Below are 19,990 nucleotides of genomic sequence, written 5' to 3'. Positions count from 1 at the left end.
GCCAAAATTGTATTTGTAATAAACTTTAAATACAGTAACTATTTTGGAATTTGTGAGTGAGAGTGTGTCTTCTCCCCCTGCAGTCGGTGGAAAACCTTCCAACAGTGTTTGGCAGCAACAATAAGGCACAGACAGCAGCCAAGACTGTGTTTGACCTCGCCCATCGGCATGGTAACATCTTGAGGGAGGGCTGGAAGAACATCATGGAGTCCATGCTGCAGCTGTTCAGGGCTGAGCTCCTGCCCAAAGCCATGCTCGAGGTCAAGACTCCATTTGTAAACTCTTAACACGCTTTTCATTCTCAGTGACAGAGACAATGTCTCCTTTGTGATAACACTGTAGTCTGTGGCTTGTAAAGCGAGAGATCCAGCAGTTTGCATACTCTGCTGCCACCTGCTGTTAAGTGCTCAAACTCTGTTCGTTGCCACAGGTGGAGGATTTTGTGGAACCCAATGGAAAAATTTCTCTTCAGAGAGAGGAAACGCCTTCAAATCGGTAATACAAATCTCATCCACCAGCCAATGATATGGCTATATGAAATGTTAGTAGAGAAATGTTGTGATGTCATCACAAGACGAAACTTTTCCAAATATTTTTTGATCCAGTGTGTTTTCACTATCTCTCCGGCCAAGTTCCTTTTGATTTAAATTTTTCACTGAGCACTCTTTAATTCCTAGAAGATTCTTTTTAGAATATAAAAGATAAATAAAATGTCATTAGACCGTTCTGATCAAGATGGCCAAGAGTAAAAGTTCCATTTTCATTATCTGTTGTGTATCAGTGGTGAGTCGGCAGTGATAACTTTTGTTAACTGGCTGACACTGAGTGGAGCCGAGCAGTCCGGACTCAGAGGACCATCCACTGAAAACCAGGAAGCCAAGCAGGCCGCCATCCTCTGCATAAAGGTACTGAGCACCATGTCCACAGCTGTTTAAAGATTTCAGCATTTATCTTTTTTTTTATAGATTTTATATATGTTTTGTTGCCTGATCACTCTCTCCAGTGCATTCAAATAGTGATCGTAGTTTGCCAGGTCCTAGATTTACTAAACACAATTTTAAATTCTTGTTAAAAGACAAATTTAATCGTTTATAAATTCTTGGCTAAAGCCTGAAATAGCCTTCTTTGATTGTCCCTGCCAGACTGCAGCCATTTTTTACTATGACATGTTGCCTCAGAAGATTATTGTAATAATTTGAAAAGTCTGTTGGCTGCATAAGTTCCACTGTAGTTTTTACCGGCCGTGAAATCTGGACCAACTTAACTTGCTTAATTTCATTAGTCCTATTTATACACGACTGTGGAATGGTCAGAAGTTATAGGAAATATGATTTTTTTTTAATATGCTTATTTCTTGTATTTATGGAATTTTCAATCCTCAGAACTAATTGGTTCTTCCATCACCCAGTCAGATATTTTCCACTTCTCTGTTTCTCCCTGTTTTTAGCAATGTGACCCAGAGAAGATGATCACAGAGAGTAAATTCCTCCAGCTTGAGTCTCTGCAAGAGCTGATGAAGGTTATTATTCTTTACTACCAGCATCTATTATCCTCCTATTATCAGTTCACAGTTGTCTGGGGGAGGGGGTGTTTTTTCTTCTTCTAAAAGAAAGAAAATAAAGTGATTTCAGTGACATTCCCCCTCATCAGGCTTTGATATCAGTCACCCCGGATGAAGAGACTTATGATGAAGAAGATGCGGCCTTCTGCTTGGAAATGTTACTGCGCATCGTTCTTGAGAACCGGTAGGAGCTTTACAGGACAGTCATTCATGTTCTCTGTTCTGTTTTGAACACAATAAGTCATTTTTTCTGTGTTCGCAGGGACCGTGTGTCATGTGTTTGGCAGACAGTGCGGGACCACCTCTGCCACCTCTGTGTTCATGCACCTGAGAGCTGCTTTCTGGTGGAAAGGGCTGTGGTGGGGCTCCTTCGACTCGCAATCCGCCTTCTACGTCGGGAAGATATCAGCTCTCAGGTATGAAAAAAGACTCTAAACCAAGAATGCAGCAGAGTTGATGTGATGTTACAGGCTGAGAGACAGCAGGCCAGCTGAGTGGATTTTACTTGATGTCCTTAGTTAGGGATGGGAATCGATAACCGGTTCTTGTTGAGAACCGGTTCACAGGGTTTCAATTCCTTGGAATCGTTTGGCGATTTTGCAAACGATTCCCTTATTGATTCCAGTGGGCGCGAATGGCGTCCAGTGCAGTCAACAGTAAACATGGTGCCCAAGCGGTACAAACGCTCGAAAGTTTGGTTACACATCCCTAAAAAAGACGACAACAGGGCAACTTGCAAAGTGAATATTTCACCAAAGGGAGGAAATACTACCAACATGCAATAACTATGAATGAATGTCGCGTTTTCGATCCGCTCCGGACTAACGTTGGTGAATCTGAACCCAGCAACGTTAGCTACGTTAGCATGTCCTCGGCTAACACTGCAGGTAACTAACTAACAAACAAACACTGCCTATCATGTTAGCGCCATTTGCCTCATTGTAAAACCTGCTGTTAGTAACGGTTAAGGTTAAATGAATGCCTTCTCAGGCATTACATTTAGATGAAATCATGAGAGACAGAGCCTGACTGGCTCAGAGCCAGAGGCTGGTGGTACTACCCCCAGTTCACCTCTACCTCCAGCTTCTCCTTTCACCAGAGCAGGGAAGAGTTAAATTACCCAGGCCATGATAGACCAATGTGGACCTCACCGTTGTTGGGTTTGTGAGGTCATGACTCGTGTTACTTCTAAACTAAACAAAGTTGATGCTAATCGACCGGTTTGTTGTCCTTTTTCTCCAAATGAGAATCGATAAGGGAACCGATAAAGAACCGAATCGTTAAGCAGACTCGAAAATGGAATTGGAATCGTAAAAATCTTATCAATTCCCATCCCTATCCTTAGTACAAACTCCTTCATGTAGACATGCAGCTGAATACGCCAATTTCATTTCAGTCTTAAAGTCCAGTTTGCCCCCAATAAAAGCGTCACCTTAAGGTGTGATGCTTGTGCCAGCCCAGGATCACGATGTTCAGCGTGCTAATCAGAAAATGTGTTTTTGGACACAGCACTGCTGACTGATGGAAGACTGAAACATGTGCAGCCCTAAGTACATTTATAGAGTGAATTTGCTAACATAACCAGTAATTATTTGCTTGTGTGGCCAGTGTCATGAAAATGAAAGCACACTCCTCAGGGGAGATGAAAGAAGTGAGACACTTGTTTATTTTGTGCATTTATTAAGGCCAGAGCTCCAACCTCTTTAAAGACTTATTTTCCTCTCGCTAATCCTCCCCCTGGACATATGATATCCACTTAAGGAAAAAGAGAAAAATAAAGTAAATAACAAACCTAAAAATATGTAAGTAGGAAACATTGATAACGTAATCAACAATTGGCTAGAATTATTCAAATACTCCCACAGTTACTACTGCAACCTGACGTTATTACTGACATATTCAAATTTACCCTCTTCAGGTCATAGGATGAAAAGTATAAAGTGTGTGTAGTGATGTATGCTGCTTGTGCTCCTACATCAAATGAACTTCACACTGGAGTCCAACAATATGATAAGTGAGGATGTAGCAAATTCTGCTTTTTTTAAAACCATTTTGGCTTTTTGCAATACATTAATAATCTTCAGAGAGCTGTTGTCGTTCCGATTATGACTAAGATTAACGAACATATATGTCATCATGTACCAGAATCATAATGATTTACCTTATTCAGCTTTACATACAGGCCGGGACCTAAACAACCAGCTGCTCAAAGGTCATTCTGATTACTCTTGCGAATGATGTTTATCACATATGATTATAAATTAGTTTTCCATATCAATATTAATTTTGTTTCAATTCGTTTGCTGGTAAGAAACAAAACTCTTTACGTGGTATCCATTCCACTGATTGTGTCAAAATGGTTATAAAACTAAATAAATAAAATAAAAATAAAATGTCTCTACAACTCAAAACTCAAAAATCTGGTGTCATGGAAAACTGTTTTGCCTCTTTTTAACTTTTAGATTTTAGACTAGAAGCAGGTATGTTTGCAGCTATGCCTGTGGGCCCTGAATTATACGAAGTACAACTCAAATAAATTGAAGGAATTTTGCGTAAAAAGGCTGTATTTAACTTTAATTACTCAAACCAAACAAGGATATTCAACATTTCCAAAAGATACAAATTCAATTCAATTTTTTCAATTAATTTTTATTTATATAGAGCCAAATACAACAAATGTCATCTCAAGGCACTTAAAGATGAGGCACAAAGAAATAACAAATAAAAAAAACCGATGTCTAGCATGCTCATAGCTTTTGCTTTATCAGCCTGTCCTTCAGACCCCTCAAAAAAGTGTGATTGTATTAACCTTACAAAAGTAGATAAGAAAACAGACTGAAATGTTCCATCCTTCTAATAGGGTCAACGCATCGCAAGTGAAGACTGATCTTATGTTGTTGTCAATTTGAAAGTTTCAGCACATTTTTTTTAAATGAAACTCTGATATACTGGCTTTACTCTAAACACAGCGTGACCACTGGCCTGTGTCTTCCTCCTTCTTCTCCTTCCACAGGTTCTCCTCTCCCTGCGTCTCCTACTGATGATGAAACCGCATGTCTTGTCCCGGGTCAGCAGGGAAGTTGCCTACGGTCTTCATGAGCTTCTGAAGACCAATGCAGCCAACATCCACTGTACAGATGACTGGTACACACTCTTCTCCCTGCTGGAGTGCATTGGAGCAGGGGTTAAGCCCCCTGCCTCCTTCCAGCTGCCCTCCACAACTTCTGACAATGACACAGGTTCAGTATTTCTTGCTGAATAATCTTTTTATTCTTTTTTTCCTATTGTCAAACAGTCATTTGGGTGAGAACAGTGAAACTCGTGGGTAGGCTGTGAGGACATTGAGTTGGGTTGGGCTATGTTCTGGATATCCATCTCAGAGGCAGCTGTAAGGTGGTCGTTGCTTGTTGTTGTGGCCATTTATGTTTCGTAAGTCATGGGTTCTATCGGTTTGGTTTTCTTTGGGATATTGGAATATACTTTGGTTGATTTTGAGTCAAGATATGGGGTTAATTTTTGTATTTGAGATTGTTTAAATTATTTTGGTGACTTTTGGACCCACCCATTAATCACACAGATCAAGAACACACCAGGGGCTCTTTTTTGTTTGCCAAATGTCCAGTGTGAGGACGGGAGGTGGTGGTGGTGGAATGATTTTTTTGACCACTTTTAGATCTTGTTAAATTCAAATAAGTTTCGTTTTCGTTTTCATCTAAATTGTAAGAATTTTTTTTGTTATTGTTTTGTATATATTTTTTTGTTGGTAAAAAATAAACTACACATATTTTAACAATCAACTGAAGTGCGTGCAAGAACACAACCACCTGCTGCCACCCACGGCCTTTGTTGGAAAATATCATTTGGAAATTTAAAAGGCCGCGACACTTGTTATCCTCACTGGGGCTGAGTTCACTGACAGTTAAACAGCTCTGCAGTGGCAGGACCCCGGGGTAGCTGAGATTTGTCTTGCTCCTAAAGGCCTTGGATGTGGTTGGGCTATCTCGGTTAACACATCTGTGTAATATTGCATGGAGGTTGGGGAGAATGCCTCTGGATTGACACTCCAAGGCTGTTGCCAGCATCCCAGTGAAATCCCATGATGCTGGAGAGAAGAGTCTGGTAAATTGTTGAGCTTCAGATTCACGAGGAGCAATGTGGTTTTCACCAGACCAGGGGCCTCATGAACAAAGACTTGTGGATTTCCTACTGAAACATGGCGTACGCTCAAACCCAAATGCCGACAACTATACAGGCGCTGTGCCATTCTGTTTGGGTGAAAAGAGAGCTGTGCCAATCTTTGCAGTCAGCCCACTCTCTAAGTTTGTCTGGACACCCTCCTGGGGAGGCTGTTCAGACATGTCCCACTCAGAAGAAGACACACGTGTGTTGGACACATGGCCTTCTAATGCATGGACCCAGGAAAAGGATTTCAAGTTATTATGTAACACAAAGTAAATGCAGTGAATACCCTGTAGTTAAAACGTGTCAGCACCAGAGGTTTGGTTAATGTGATACAGCTACTCTTTAAGCTTTTAGATGCTTCCATTCCACTAAATGTTATAAAGCAAATGTTTATGTATAAAACAGGCTCATTCTCTTTTTGAAATCTGGAGGATATTGCTTTGTATCCATGTGGGATTCACTTGGCTGCAATCTGCAGTTTTGCCTCTTGATATCACTTCATCTAGGCATTTTAAATTGTTGACCAAAAGCTTGTTTTTTCCGATGTTAGAAAAACACAGCTATTTTTGTTTCCAGAAGCCTTTTTTCAGGATTAACTCAGAACTTGTACAGTTACAGATAGTTTAAAACGTGAGCTCAGTATAGTGATGTTTACATTAAAGAAAGAAAGAGTCAGCCTTGCAAAACAACGACAGATGATGTATATTAATCAAAATATGCATGTTTGCTTTGTGTTTTCCAGGGGCCCAGTCAGATAGTGAACTGTCATCTCATCATCCCAGTGAAGTGACTTTAGACCGTGGCTACACGTCTGACTCAGAGGTCTACACCGACCACAGCAAGACCAGGATACCACGCTCCATAACTGATGTGGATGTAGCAAGCAGCGGATGGCTTGTGGTCAGTGACAGCCTTAGAAATGATCAAATTTGATATGGTGTGCTATATTAAGTCTGCTAGTTTTGGTGTGATCCTGCAGACTGCTACCAACTTGCTTTGAATAATCTTAGGAAGGGGAGTAGGACTAGTCTTCAATTCCCTGCATTTGTACACAGTTTGTTTGACTTTGGATTGTTGCACTCCAAATCTTTTAGAAATAGTTTGGTGACCTTTTCCAGCCGATGAGCATCATCAGCTCTTTTTCTGAAGTCCTAAGAAGTCTTTTTTGATAAATGACTTCACGATCTAACTGTGCCTCCAATGTTAGAGGGCCCACTCACACCTGCCTGTAGTCCAAATGACAAAAAGCACTGACTTCACCCTCAGGTCAACTGCTACTGCTCGAGCTTCACACAGTTCAGTCACTCAGTTATTTCTTACTGAAAACTTTTGCGCAATAGCTAAATATACTGTAATATTTTTGGGGTTCTCCTCATGTACGTTTTAGAACTTGAAATATTGGAAGTGAAAGTCTGGTAATTTAGGTCATGTAGAAAATATATTTTGCAGAAATATAGACTCTAAAGACTCTGTTTATCTGCCGGAATGTACAGAATACTAATGTAACTGATATATAACAGTTCAGTTTCATATAAAAACTAACATTTGAAATGAACTCCGATCACCTTTAAAATAGAAATTCCATATGTGCTCGGGGTGAAATAATAATTTCTTTAAGAATATAACATGAATGATATGATGGACTAATATATGTTGTTATTTGTTTATTTATTCATAGGTGGGCAAAGATGACCTGGAGATGAGTAAGAACCACCAAGTAAACTCCAAAGCTCAGCTGAATCACCCACTGGTCAACCAGTACAGTCTGACACTGGGTCAGGACCTGGGCCAGCATGACACCAAGTCTCTTATCAAGTGTGTGGAAACGCTCTCTTTCATCGTCCGCGATGCCGCCCATGTCACCCCTGACAACTTTGAGCTGTGTGTCAGAGCCATTCGAGTGTTTGTGGAGGCCAGCCTCAACGGAGGTGAGACACTGAAATTCAGGAGATTGTTTACCAAGTAGTGAAGCAAATGGGATGATGTGACTGACAAGAGGCCATAAAATGCTCATGTACAGTGTACTGTAACTAGTAGTCTGTCAGTTCTGCTTTGTTTGGACTTGTTCAGTCAGGCTTTGATGCTAACCCTGATGGGATCATCGGAGCTATTTGTCCTATTCGGTAAAGCTTCCCCAGAGGAGCCACTGACTGGTCAGGCCACTAGTAAATATAGTATATGGATGCTGAGATATGAAATCAGCTCACTATCCCTTAGAGAAGTTCCTTCATGTAAATTTAGATTCAGATTTGTGCACCTTTATGGAAAACACAAAGAAAGATTCAAATTTAGTTGTCTTCTTTTCAATACTTAGGAGTGTCATCATGCCCTGGATGAGAGTCAGCACAGAGATGATATGTTTCTATATTTAGAGTTTCAGTTACAGTTGCGCAATATTTAAGTTATTCAAGAGTAAAATTACAAACTGTGTGAGACACTTGAGTGCACTCTCTGAAGGTTGCAGTCAGGTGTGCAGAAGTATTCATGTTTGCTGGCATTACTAACTCTGCTCTCATAGCTGTTTTTCTATGGTTTGATAGGGGCTAATTTAGCATTATTTCAAACCGAGTTACAGCATTTCCAGAAAATGCACGACAGAAGAAAGAAGAGAATAGAAAAAAACTTAATTCATCCGCCAGTGTGAGAAATTCAAAATTAGTCAAGTAGCTCAAAATCTTTTTCAATTTTTTAAAATATTTACAATGATTGTGTATTACAACAATACTACTACTAATAATAATTATAACAATAAATTAAGACAAATAAATTTGAGAAAAAACATATCAACATTCACTGTTAAAAAGCCAAAGAAGATTACTGCAATTTGAAATATTTTGGTATTCACATGTTTACATTCACATCCTTTATGTGCATTAGAACAACACAAAAAAACAGAGAAAAAAGATGCTGTGTTTGCACAACAAATGTTATGGCACTTTCATTCATATGGCAGCACATTTAAAATAAAACCAAATGCTAAAAGCTATACACTACTTTTGGATTCATTTTTGGATTTTGCGTACAAATGCGATTAATCGTTATTAATCAGGGAAATCATGTGATTAATGAGCTTAAAAATTTTAATCGTTGCCCAGCCCTACTTTTTTTTTTTTATATAGTATAGCTGTTATTATCACTATTCAATGAGAGTCTATGTGGCTGACACCTTTACTGGATCCTTGTGTAAGACTACTATGGTCTCCTCTCTCCTAGATGGAGCCACTGGGCCAAATTCTAATGCATAATGATACGCTTTCAGCAAGAGTGGTGATCATTTTTCTTGTAGTCCTGTATAAGATTGGTTTACATATCCATCTGGGGGGTCCGAGGCTTTAATCATTTTTCAGCTTTGTAATTGTATCTTTGGTCGTTTTGTCCAATTCCTTTTTAATTGAATCTGTTTGGTTACTTTGGTTAATTTCATATTCTTTAAATATGCTGACAATCACAATCATTTGCGCACATGTCTGAGTTTCTGTAGACTAACTTCTAAAAAAAACCAAAACAGGTTTCTGTGATGTTGTCGGGTTTAGTAAGTAGTTTCATAGAGTTTTCAGGTTTTATTTCTGTACAGTGTTGGATGAACGTTGTTCATTTGATCTTATTGCCAAGAACCGGCTTTCCATATCACCACATTCATGATATTTTTGTCTTAGGAATCTCAGAACCCTTTAGTCCGTTTTGTCTGTATTGTGCCTGTGTTTCTACCTCAATGTCATGCCTGCATTCTTACTCCTCTTCCTGTCTGTGCCTGTCATCCCCATCTGCCCCCCAAATATCTTCCCCCTCTTTTATTCAACCCTCCTCTTGCTGTTTGTGACCTGCAGTACGATAGGGATTAACTTTGTGAAATGGCAGCGGTGCACTTCTTTTCTTTTATGTACAGCTGATAGCCTTTTAATTTTCTCCTGGTGCTTCAGGCCACTGGATCCATGCTGTACACAGATGAACAAAAGCAATGGGATCAAAGCTCATGGCTGAGGCATGGTGCTATTATGTTTGGGTTACTAATAGAAAGTGCCAAACCTGTTATTACTCTATTGAGCTTTTGTGGTCTGACTTCAAATCATTTCTATAAAGCAGGTTTCAAGTTTTGGATCTGTCCAATTGCTTTGCGGTTGTTTTGACGATCGAAGCGTGTAATTAGTTGGTCGTTTACACACATTTATGCTGTGATGGTTTCATAAACCACTTACGAAGTCTTCGTCAGTGCTTCTATCAGGGTTTTTTTTCTTATATTTGTTGTTGTTGTATGTTATTATGCTGAAGAAAGCGCATAACAGCTGCACCAAAGGCAGATGTCTAACTTGGCCATAGCAGTTTTCATTAAACATAAAACGGGACTTTTATCTAGAGATCGCCTTGTGTTTTTTCCAGTTTCGTGCTGATGTTTGGATGTTAGGAGGAATCTTGCTGCCTACTGTCAACAATCTGAACTTTCCAGGTGTTTTCAAAGTACTCAACAACATTATTGACTTATTATGTGTTGTAAGGTTTCTGGATCACCTCATCCGCTTGTCATCAAGTTCTTCAGAAGCATTTTGATGGCCCATTAACTTGAGTTAGGTGTGTTCAAGGAGGGAAATATCTCAGGTGTTTCAGATTACGTAGAACTTGGTCATTAAGAGCTTTATATGCGAGGAGAAGTGAGTTAAATTCTATCCTGAATTTTACAGTTAGCCAATCTATCAACGGTAAATAATCAGCAGCTTCGTGAAGGGCTTTCTGATGAGTTAATACACCGTCTGTTCTAGAGGAATTTAAATTTTTCTAATTTTTAAAAATATATATTTTTTGGGTCTTTTTATGCCTTTAATGGACAGGACAGTTCAAGAGACAGGAAGCAGGGGGCAGAGAGAGGGGGAAAGACATGCAGCAAAGGGCCTTCCAATGCGGGACTCGAACCGGGGCCAGCTGCAGCGAGGACTATAGCCTCTGTACATGGGGTGCCTGCTGTACCCACTACGCCACTGACCACCCTGAAATTTTTCTAATTTGGAAAAAAAAAAAAAAAGCTTTCTTGAAGTTTGCTTTAAAATATCCACATGTGACTCAAACCAAGGAAACCGCCCTCTCTGACTTATTACCTTCTGTTTCCAAGGAGCAACATTGTTCTGTGTGATATGCACTGAAGCTGTAAACAAGATGATCAACTTCTGTTGGAGTAAAGTTTCAATAATTCAGACCCAAACTTTTGAGGTCCGCTGGATGTAAGACAACAACCAGTAGAAATGTTTTTAGTATTTTCACTTGAGTGTGAAAAAGTGAGAGTCAGGCACTCAGAAAAACTATGGCTAATGTTTGATTAAGGACTGAAAATGTAAGTAAGTAGAAGGGGTTGACTCATTGATGCTAAGAGGATTGTCCTGCTGCAGCCAGGTTTCTGTAAGACAAATCAATGTGATGATCATCGATCAAAACTACTGGAATTTTTTCCAAGTATGAAGTAATATCCAGCTGACATCAGCACAGTTCAGAACAAAGCTGCCTCTTAGACGATTGTAGATCTAAAAGAATCATTTTTTAATTTTCCAATAATTTGCGTCCCCAGGTTACCGCAACCATGACAAGAAGAAGACCCATAAGTATGACTCCTCCAAGTCCCGGCTGAGGAAGAAGGCAGGGGGGAGGGAGAAGGACAGTGGGGGCAGCATGAGACGGGGTGGCAGCCGAGCTTTCAGCCAGCGTCCATCACGTTCCCACAGCGACGAGGAGGAGGACGAGGGTGTCCCGGCCAGCTATCACACGGTGTCATTACAGGTTAGTCAGGATGTAAGTACAATAACCCTCTTTATCCTTCTACCTTTTCTCCATTTAAGTCCAATTGTCTCTAAAGCATCTTGATTCAACCCCCCCCCCCCACGTCACTAAAAAACGCTAAAATGCTTCTACACCACTATAGAAAGTGACTATGGCATCAAGATGTTTTGGAGAAACCATGACTGAGTACCAAAGGGACTTTTAGGATGGGTGTAACCTGGTGCTGGAACTGTAGATGTGATATGGCATTTTGAAGCTGTCCTTTGGAGCGTTAACATTACACCCTTCCTGACAGTGTCTCATCTGTCTGGTGTTTTTCCTATGTGGTAATCTAAGGTTAAAGATTTCTAAATGATACCGTTGTATTTTAATCCTCATTTTCCTCATGTTCTGCACACTAACTTCTTGTCTAACCTTCAATGGGCCTCATGCAAGAACATTTTCGTATTTTTATTCTAAATTTCTCTCACTTTTTTCGTTCAACTTCATACGAACACGCCACGTCAGATTCAACAAGCGCTCTTAACTTCGGAAAAAGTGTGTAAACGACCTGCGTAAATGATGAATATCACCCGTGCGTATTTAAGTGCACGTGCACGAGGATAGTGGATTTGCATACTCCACGCCCAAAATGATACCATATAAGGCAGTGCTTCCTCGCTCCTGTGCCAGGAAGTGTTGAGTCATGAGAATGGCATCAAGGTGCAAAAAGAATAACTTTACAGGCTCTGAGATTGAAGTTCTGCTTTCAGAGATCCAGAAAGGAAAATCTGTCATTTTTAGCAGTCAGCAGTGGAATTACGGGACCTGCTAAAGCCAAGAAATGGGAAGCAATTACGAGTGCTGTATGGAGACACACCCACCTGGCCTTCAGCTCAGTGCACTCCACAAAGGCACAGGTGCTTTGATGCGTATATGTGTGCAGTCTATTGCTCCGATTATGTTTGGCAGTCCAGCCACGGCATGTAAGTCCCTCTTAATTTGTACTTGTTGGACAGCGGTGTATGGGAATCTGATGTACCATGGGTGATAAACTGATGAGAGTTTTGATGACCAAGGGGAGCGCATGACTCACAGAGGACTGGGACACCCCCGATCTGTCTCCAATCTCCCTCTGAAAGGTTCCAGATGCCAAAAATCCAAGGGTGGTGAGGACCTGGACGCGTGGTGGAATTGGGTTTGATCGGCATGTTTCTCTCTGGAGTTGTCTTCACATATATGCATATATGCAGCTTGCTGCAGACACAACTGAAATCGACGTGATGTCAGCCATTTGTCTGTCTCCGCAGGACATCTCACGCTCTCTTCCAAGAGCCTGACGCGCTAAGGCATCCAAAAGTAACAAGTCAGCCACTCGTTACACTTCCCATTGACCTTGTTATATACAGAGTCAAATTAACCTTCAATTAGTGCATAATTTAAGTCAAACAGAATAATTTCAGCATCATAATGGGGTATAATGTATATATTTATTTAGGTTTAATTAAATATACAATCCATTAGTCAAGCAAACTTGATTGGAATAACAGCGGACTATTTTAGGAAACTCCTACGACAGCTCTGGATCACTCGGAAATTCTGTTCGTACCTGACAGAAAACGTAAAATACGAAAAGATTGGTGAATGCACAAATTCTCTTAAATCACTCGTACGCACGACTTAAGAACAAATCTGTGCGTACGAACGGTTGTTGCATGAGGCCCAATGTTCCAGTTCTGATGCTTGCTTCCAAAGTAATCTGCTCCTTATCTATTAGACTGGATTTAATGGAAAAACCAACTGGTATGACATGATTAAAGGTTATTCCTGCCCAAAACAATAAATCTGCACTGTGACTCTTTTTCTTTTAACAATGACTTGTGACTCATATGATATTGATCATAATGCTACAAAAATAATCCCCCTCCTTGAGATTGATGTATTATTGAGTTTTGCAATGTACTGGTGTACTGCTATAAGGGGCAGTACACCAGTGTAACACTTTACTGTATTATACACAGTCAAGTGTAGACAAGTCAACGTCACAGTTTGTTACAGTGATTGTTTGTTTCATATCCTGCTGCTGGTACTAAATGATTAAAGATGTTTTTCCATATCATCATACAACACTTGATGCTGTTCATAGAAAATCAGAAGTCTTGTTATTGTTGACACTGGTGTTTGTGGCCATGCAGCTGTTAGACCTGATGCACACCTTGCACACCCGGGCAGCGAGCATCTACAGCTCCTGGGCAGAAGAGCAGCGCCATCTGGAGGCGTCAGGGAAGAAGATTGAGGCCGACTCGCAGACTTTGTGGACTAGCTGCTGGTGCCCCCTGCTACAAGGTAAGCCAGCATTACACAACACTGTAAATGGATAGCTACGTTTTTAGTCATTTATGTTTTTCTTATTAAAAGAAGCAGTTACCAATCTGATGTCTGAAATTTCCAATTGTAGATTAATGATGTTTTTGATTAATTTTACATTTACAAACTGTTACAAATCAGGTATACAAAGAATTAACAATCTCTAAGTCATTAGTGGATGCCCTGCTCCACATGTCCTGCTGAGCACTATTAATGTCATAACCTCATTAACATGAGCGTAACATCAAATATATACATATACATACATGTGTTCTGCATTTGAAGATTTGCTTTGAAATGACTTTTTAAGGAATTGTGAGCAGATATTGAGGGGCTTGAATGTCTTTGTTGCTTGATCAGACTCGGGGGGGAGTTTGGATCTCCATTGTAGCTCACGCCTGTCATGTCGTTGGTTTCCTTCTCCAGGCATTGCTTGGCTGTGCTGTGATGCCAGGCGACAGGTCCGCATGCAGGCCCTCACCTACCTCCAGAGAGCGCTGCTCGTGCACGACCTGCAGACACTGGATGCAACTGAGTGGGAGTCCTGCTTCAACAAGGTTCGAATCCCAAAGACAGTTATTACTCTTCTGAAAGTCAGTCAGTTATGACCCCCTAGATTTCAGAAGTGAGTTGATGGAGTGTGTTTGCAGGTGCTTTTCCCCTTGCTGACGAAGCTGCTGGACAACATCAGCCCCGCAGATGTGGGTGGTATGGAAGAGACCAGAATGAGAGCCTGCACACTGCTGTCAAAGGTTTAGAGCAACACACCCCGCAGCACTCACTGCCGGCAGCCAGCACATACATAGTTTTAGAAGTTATCTGTCATTTAAAGTAGGGCTGGGCAACGATTAAAATGTTTAATCTAATTCATCACATGATTTCCCTGATTAATCGCATTTGTACGCAGAATCCAAAAATTTATTCAAAAGTAGTGCATAGCTTTTAGCATTGAGTTTTATTTTAAATGTGCTGCATTTCTAGAATGCGCTGCTGAGGGTGGCAGCACGTTGGAGTAGCTCTGTACCTCACATTGAGATTTTCTTTTTTTTCTAAATTTCATTCCTGTTTTTCCTTGGAAGAAATTGCATTTTTTGGACAACCGTTCCTTCCTGCCTTGGATGCTGTGCAGCTGGATTGATTTTTCCCAATACGTTTGTATATTTTGCTCTTTTGTTATGATGCATAACCATAGCAACAGGGTGGTTTACAACAGGGAGCAGCTGATTAACATTGGAAAACCAGAAATAATTCGACAACTGAAGCCAGAAATCCCACTGGAATTGAAAAGGAGGCGTCGTGGATGCAGAGCAGGAGCAAAGAGGAGAGAAAGAAAGAAGAAGTTCAAACCATCTCTGCCATCCGTCATCATGGGCAACGTAAGATCGTTAGCTAACAAGTTGGATGAACTTCTAGCCTTGACAAGGACTCAGCAAGAATATCGGGAATGTAGCATTATGTGTTTTACTGAGACATGGCTACAGGATCATATCCCCGACTCCAGCGTCTCTCTGCCGGGCTTCCTGACTGTACGAGCAGATCGAGATTTAAAGAGTAGCAGGAAAAGGAAAGGGGGTGGATTGGCAGTGCTTGTCAACAACAGATGGTGTCACCCAGGACAGTTTTCGTCCATATTATTTGCCAAGAGAGTTCACCAGTGTTGTTTTGGTGGCTGTTTACATTCCACCCTCAGCTGTTGCCGACACTGCATGTGATGTCATCAGTTCCGTTGTTGCTAAGATACAGACACAACACCCCAATTCTTTTGTGGCAATATCTGGTGATTTTAATCATGCCTCACTCTCTGCTACACTGCCAACTTTTCAACAGTTTGTCAGCTGCTCTACCAGAGAAAACAAGACATTGGATTTGTTTTACACAAATGTCAAGGATTCATACATTTCCAAATCAAGACCTCCCCTGGGAAAATCAGATCACAACCTTGTTTTTCTCTGTTCAGCATATAAACCCCTTGTCCAGAGACTACCTGTCACAAAAAGGACTGTTAGAAAGTGGTCACAAGAAGCTGAAGAAGCCTTACAGGGTTGTTTTGATGCAACCGATTGGATTTCTCTTTGTAAGCCCCATGGAGAGGACATTAATGCCATGACTGAGTGTGTGACTGACTATATAAACTTCTGTGTGGACAACACCATCCCCACCAGAACAGTGAGATGCTTCCCTAATAACAAACCCTGGATCACCAGTGAGCTAAAGGAACTATTGAACAAGAAAAAAAGAACCTTTAGGGAGCGAGGCAGGGAGTTACTGAGGAGTATACAGAAGCAGCTCAAAGTCAAGATCAGAGAGAGCAAGGAGGTGTATAGAAAGAAGCTTGAGAGTAAACTGCAGAGGAACAATATCAGAGATGTGTGGTCAGGAATGAAGAAGATCACAGGCCTCAAGCATAGGGAGGATCGGATGGATGGAAGTCTGGACAGAGCAAATGAGCTGAACACATTCTTCAACAGGTTCAGTTCAGGAACAAGCTCACCATCCTCCCCTCCTGTTCCCAGCCAAAGAGACATCCCACCCTCCTCTGACCCACAGCTTTCCTGTAACATCTCCACCTCCACCTCAGTCATGGATTCTTCTGCTTCCACTAGTTTGTCTTCAACCAAATCAGGAGATGCTGCTGTCCCCTTTGCCTCCCCCTCCCTCTTTTCTGTTTCTAGAAGTCAGGTGAAGAGGCAGTTGGAGACACTGAACCGGAACAAGGCTGCAGGTCCAGATGGTGTCAGCCCCCGAGTCCTGAAGGCCTGTGCAGAGCAGCTCTGTGGGATTCTGCAACACCTTTTCAACCTTAGCTTGACCCAAGAGAAGGTACCACTGTTGTGGAAGACATCCTGTCTGGTTCCGGTACCAAAGAAAACTCACCCTTCAGTCATCAATGACTACAGACCTGTTGCCCTGACATCCCACATCATGAAGGTCCTGGAGAGACTCCTGTTGACCCACCTGTGTAAGCAAACCAGCACATATCAGGACCCCCTGCAGTTTGCTTATCGCCATGGAGTTGGAGTTGAAGACGCTATCATACACCTGCTTCAACAAACCCACTGTCATCTGGACAAAGCAGGCAGCACTGTGAGGATCATGTTCTTTGATTTCTCCAGTGCATTTAACACATTTCAGCCTGATCTGCTTCGTCTGATACTCCAGAAGACTCAGGTGGAGGCCTCAACAATCACCTGGATTAATGACTACCTGACAAACAGACCACAGTTTGTCAGACTGAAGAATTGTGTGTCTAACCAGGTGATCAGCAGCACAGGAGCACCACAGGGGACTGTACTGTCACCATTCCTTTTCACTCTGTACACTTCAGACTTCCAGTACAAGTCAGACTCCTGTCATCTACAGAAATATTCAGATGACTCTGCAGTTGTCGGGTGTATCAGAGATGGACAAGAAGCTGAGTACAGAGAGCTGGTGGACCGCTTTGTGGCATGGTGTGGGAACAATCATCTCATCTTGAATGTTAACAAAACAAAGGAGATGATTGTAGATTTCAGGAGAAACGGGGTCAGATCAAACACTGTTTCCATCATGGGAGAAGAAGTGGAGGTGGATGAGGAATATAAATACCTTGGTGTTCATGTGGACAACAGACTGGACTGGAGACACAACAGTGAAGCCATCTACAAGAAAGGACAGAGCAGACTGTACTTCTTGAGGAAGCTAAGGTCCTTCAAGGTTTGCAACAAGATGTTGCAGATCTTCTACAAGTCTGTTGTTGAGAGCGTCATTTCCTCTTGCGTCATCTGTTGGGGCAGCAGCATCAGAACCAGGGACCTAAAAAGACTCAACAACCTGATAAAGAAGTCTGGTTCTGTTCTGGGGACGACTGTGGAACCTCTGGAGACAATAATGCAAAGAAGGATTTTGCATAAAATCAAGAGAATTATGGACAACCCTGAACATCCTCTCCATGAGACTGTTATCAGAAAACAGAGTCTCTTCAGTCAAAGGCTTCTTCAGTTTGGATGCAAAACGGACCGCTACAGGAAATCTTTCCTGCCCACAGCCATCAGCATCTATAATAACACCTTGATTTAATTGAGCTACATCAACATTTAATTTCCCTCTGGGATAAATAAAGTATTTTTGAATTGAATGGAATTGAAATGAATATGGATGAAAGTGCCATAACATTTGTTGTGCAACACACTTTTAACATCAGCATCTTTCTGTAGTTTTTATGTAGAAGCCTCGCTCCACTGTCTGTTTCCTTGAATGACTTGCTGCTATCAGTTGTGTGTTTTGCCTTTAAGTGATATTTTAGACTGGAACTACTATGCTGAGAAGACAATTCAACTTGGCAGTGTTTACAGATGACTTTGGTTCTGTCGACTCCGCCGTCTGGAAGAACTTTAAAATGAAAATGGCCGAGTAAAAGTTCCGTACCCTTCTCCATGTTTGGTGGATCCGCAAATTACTTTCTTTTCCGGTTCCGCAGCAGACGGCAACAGACTTTTACAAAATTTAAATTTTTTTTTTTAAAAATGCGTTGATGCGCAATCAAATATTTATCGGCGTTAAATAATTAACGAGTTAACGCGATAATAAGGAGTTAACTCGCCCAGCCCTATTTTAAAGATTTTGGATTTGTTTTTTTTTAAATGCTCTCTTTCCTGCAGCTCTCTGTTGAGAAACCTTTGGATTGCATGGGACATATATCTAGTCCCCAAGTCAAGGGCACTTCACTAGTCTTAGCTTTACAACGGGGCAACACTGACATGATTCCTCCAAAGCCCCCGAACAGTCTTTTATCATCTTATATTAGCCTGCAGAACTAAGAGAATACCTGTGGGTCAGTCGTGCAAAAAGAATTTCTTAAAGAAGTAGCATTTGCCATTTGACATACAAGACACGTTACAGCTCCCTTTAGGCTCTTTTTGCACAGCATTTGAAGGGGAATGGGTTGAGGTGGAGCAGAGCTTATTGTCTGTGTTCTCCCAGGTCTTCCTCCAGCACCTCTCTCCTCTGCTTTCCCTGCCCACCTTCGCTGCCCTCTGGCTCACCATCCTGGATTTCATGGACAAGTACATGCACGCAGGATCCAGTGATTTACTGGTGAGGATGGTGGCAACACTAACACACAGTATTTATGTGAATACAGCTAAACCTTCCAACAAGTGAAGAAGGGTGTTATAGATGTGAAATCCTGGAGCTGAACGACTCCCTGACTTTGTGTCTATGTGTAGCTGGAGGCAATCCCAGAGTCTCTAAAGAACATGCTGCTGGTGATGGACACGGCAGGGATTTTCCACAGTGCCGACTCCCGGACAGGATACTCAGACCTGTGGGAAATAACCTGGGAGCGGATTGTTTGCTTCCTGCCTCACCTGAGGGAGGAGCTCTTCAAACAGACGGTCATCCCAGGTACTCAGCACTGTTCTTATTATGCAGAAGAGTTCAAAAAGTACACACACCCCTGTTAAAATATTAGCTTGTTGGAATATTAAAGAACACGACCACAAGATTAAATCATTGCAAAACTATTTCCACCTTTTAATGGCACCAATAACCTGTACAAGTCAGGAAAAAAATATTTTATAAGTGTGCTTATCTTGAAATACTGTCTGAAAGTAAAGTGACACTGACTTACATTTACTCAGTTCCATCCTTCAGCAGGACCCATAGTCAGCAGAGAGCTCACAAAGCGTCAAAGGGATCTTACTGTAGAAAAGGAGAAGGGTACAAAAAAAATATGGGACAACGGTGATGTTAATGAAAACTGGACATCCCTCCAAAACCGACGAGAGAAAAACAGCTCAGTTGCCACGAGGCCTACAGCAGCACTAAAGGAGTTGCAGGAATTCCTGGAAAGTTTGGTGCTACACGTGACAACAACCTCCCGTATTCTCCATATGTCTGGACTCTGGGGGAGGTTTTCAGGATGGGAGCCTTTTGTCACAAGAAAAGCTTTTGGCTCAGCAAAATTTTGCTAAGAAAATACATTAAGTGTCCCAAAAGCGGGAAAATGTGTTACTGTATATGACACCGAGGTCGAAACTAGGGATGTCCCGATCAGGTTCTTTTGCCTCCGACCGAGTCCCGATACGATACTCTACAGTACATTAAAAAAAATGAAGAACAGCGAAGAACCAGATCCAGGACGTCCCTGATTCTTTATTTTCT

General features: G+C 41.5%; 1 protein-coding gene across 5 annotated transcripts in view; it reads left to right on the top strand.

The window, feature by feature from the left end:
• The window catches only part of gbf1 (golgi brefeldin A resistant guanine nucleotide exchange factor 1), a 104,563-nt gene that overhangs the window by 76,108 nt on the left and 8,465 nt on the right, over positions 1-19,990 (top strand). For 3 of the 5 annotated variants that reach the window (XM_075481972.1, XM_075481964.1, XM_075481945.1), the window contains 15 exons: positions 84-260; positions 431-495; positions 782-905; positions 1,448-1,519; positions 1,651-1,745; positions 1,824-1,977; positions 4,575-4,800; positions 6,486-6,643; positions 7,422-7,671; positions 11,295-11,515; positions 13,678-13,828; positions 14,276-14,406; positions 14,500-14,601; positions 18,809-18,922; positions 19,054-19,231. In XM_075481972.1, the coding sequence (XP_075338087.1) occupies positions 84-260; positions 431-495; positions 782-905; positions 1,448-1,519; positions 1,651-1,745; positions 1,824-1,977; positions 4,575-4,800; positions 6,486-6,643; positions 7,422-7,671; positions 11,295-11,515; positions 13,678-13,828; positions 14,276-14,406; positions 14,500-14,601; positions 18,809-18,922; positions 19,054-19,231 (2,218 nt within the window). The remainder of the gene's footprint in view (positions 1-83; positions 261-430; positions 496-781; positions 906-1,447; positions 1,520-1,650; positions 1,746-1,823; positions 1,978-4,574; positions 4,801-6,485; positions 6,644-7,421; positions 7,672-11,294; positions 11,516-13,677; positions 13,829-14,275; positions 14,407-14,499; positions 14,602-18,808; positions 18,923-19,053; positions 19,232-19,990) is intronic. The other 2 variants (XM_075481982.1, XM_075481955.1) reach the window with 1 other exon arrangement.

The sequence above is a fragment of the Odontesthes bonariensis genome, chromosome 2, assembly GCF_027942865.1.
Source record: "Odontesthes bonariensis isolate fOdoBon6 chromosome 2, fOdoBon6.hap1, whole genome shotgun sequence".
NCBI lineage: Eukaryota > Metazoa > Chordata > Actinopteri > Atheriniformes > Atherinopsidae > Odontesthes > Odontesthes bonariensis.
Note: the sequence above shows the minus strand (reverse complement) of the source record. Positions and strands in the feature narration are given on the sequence as shown.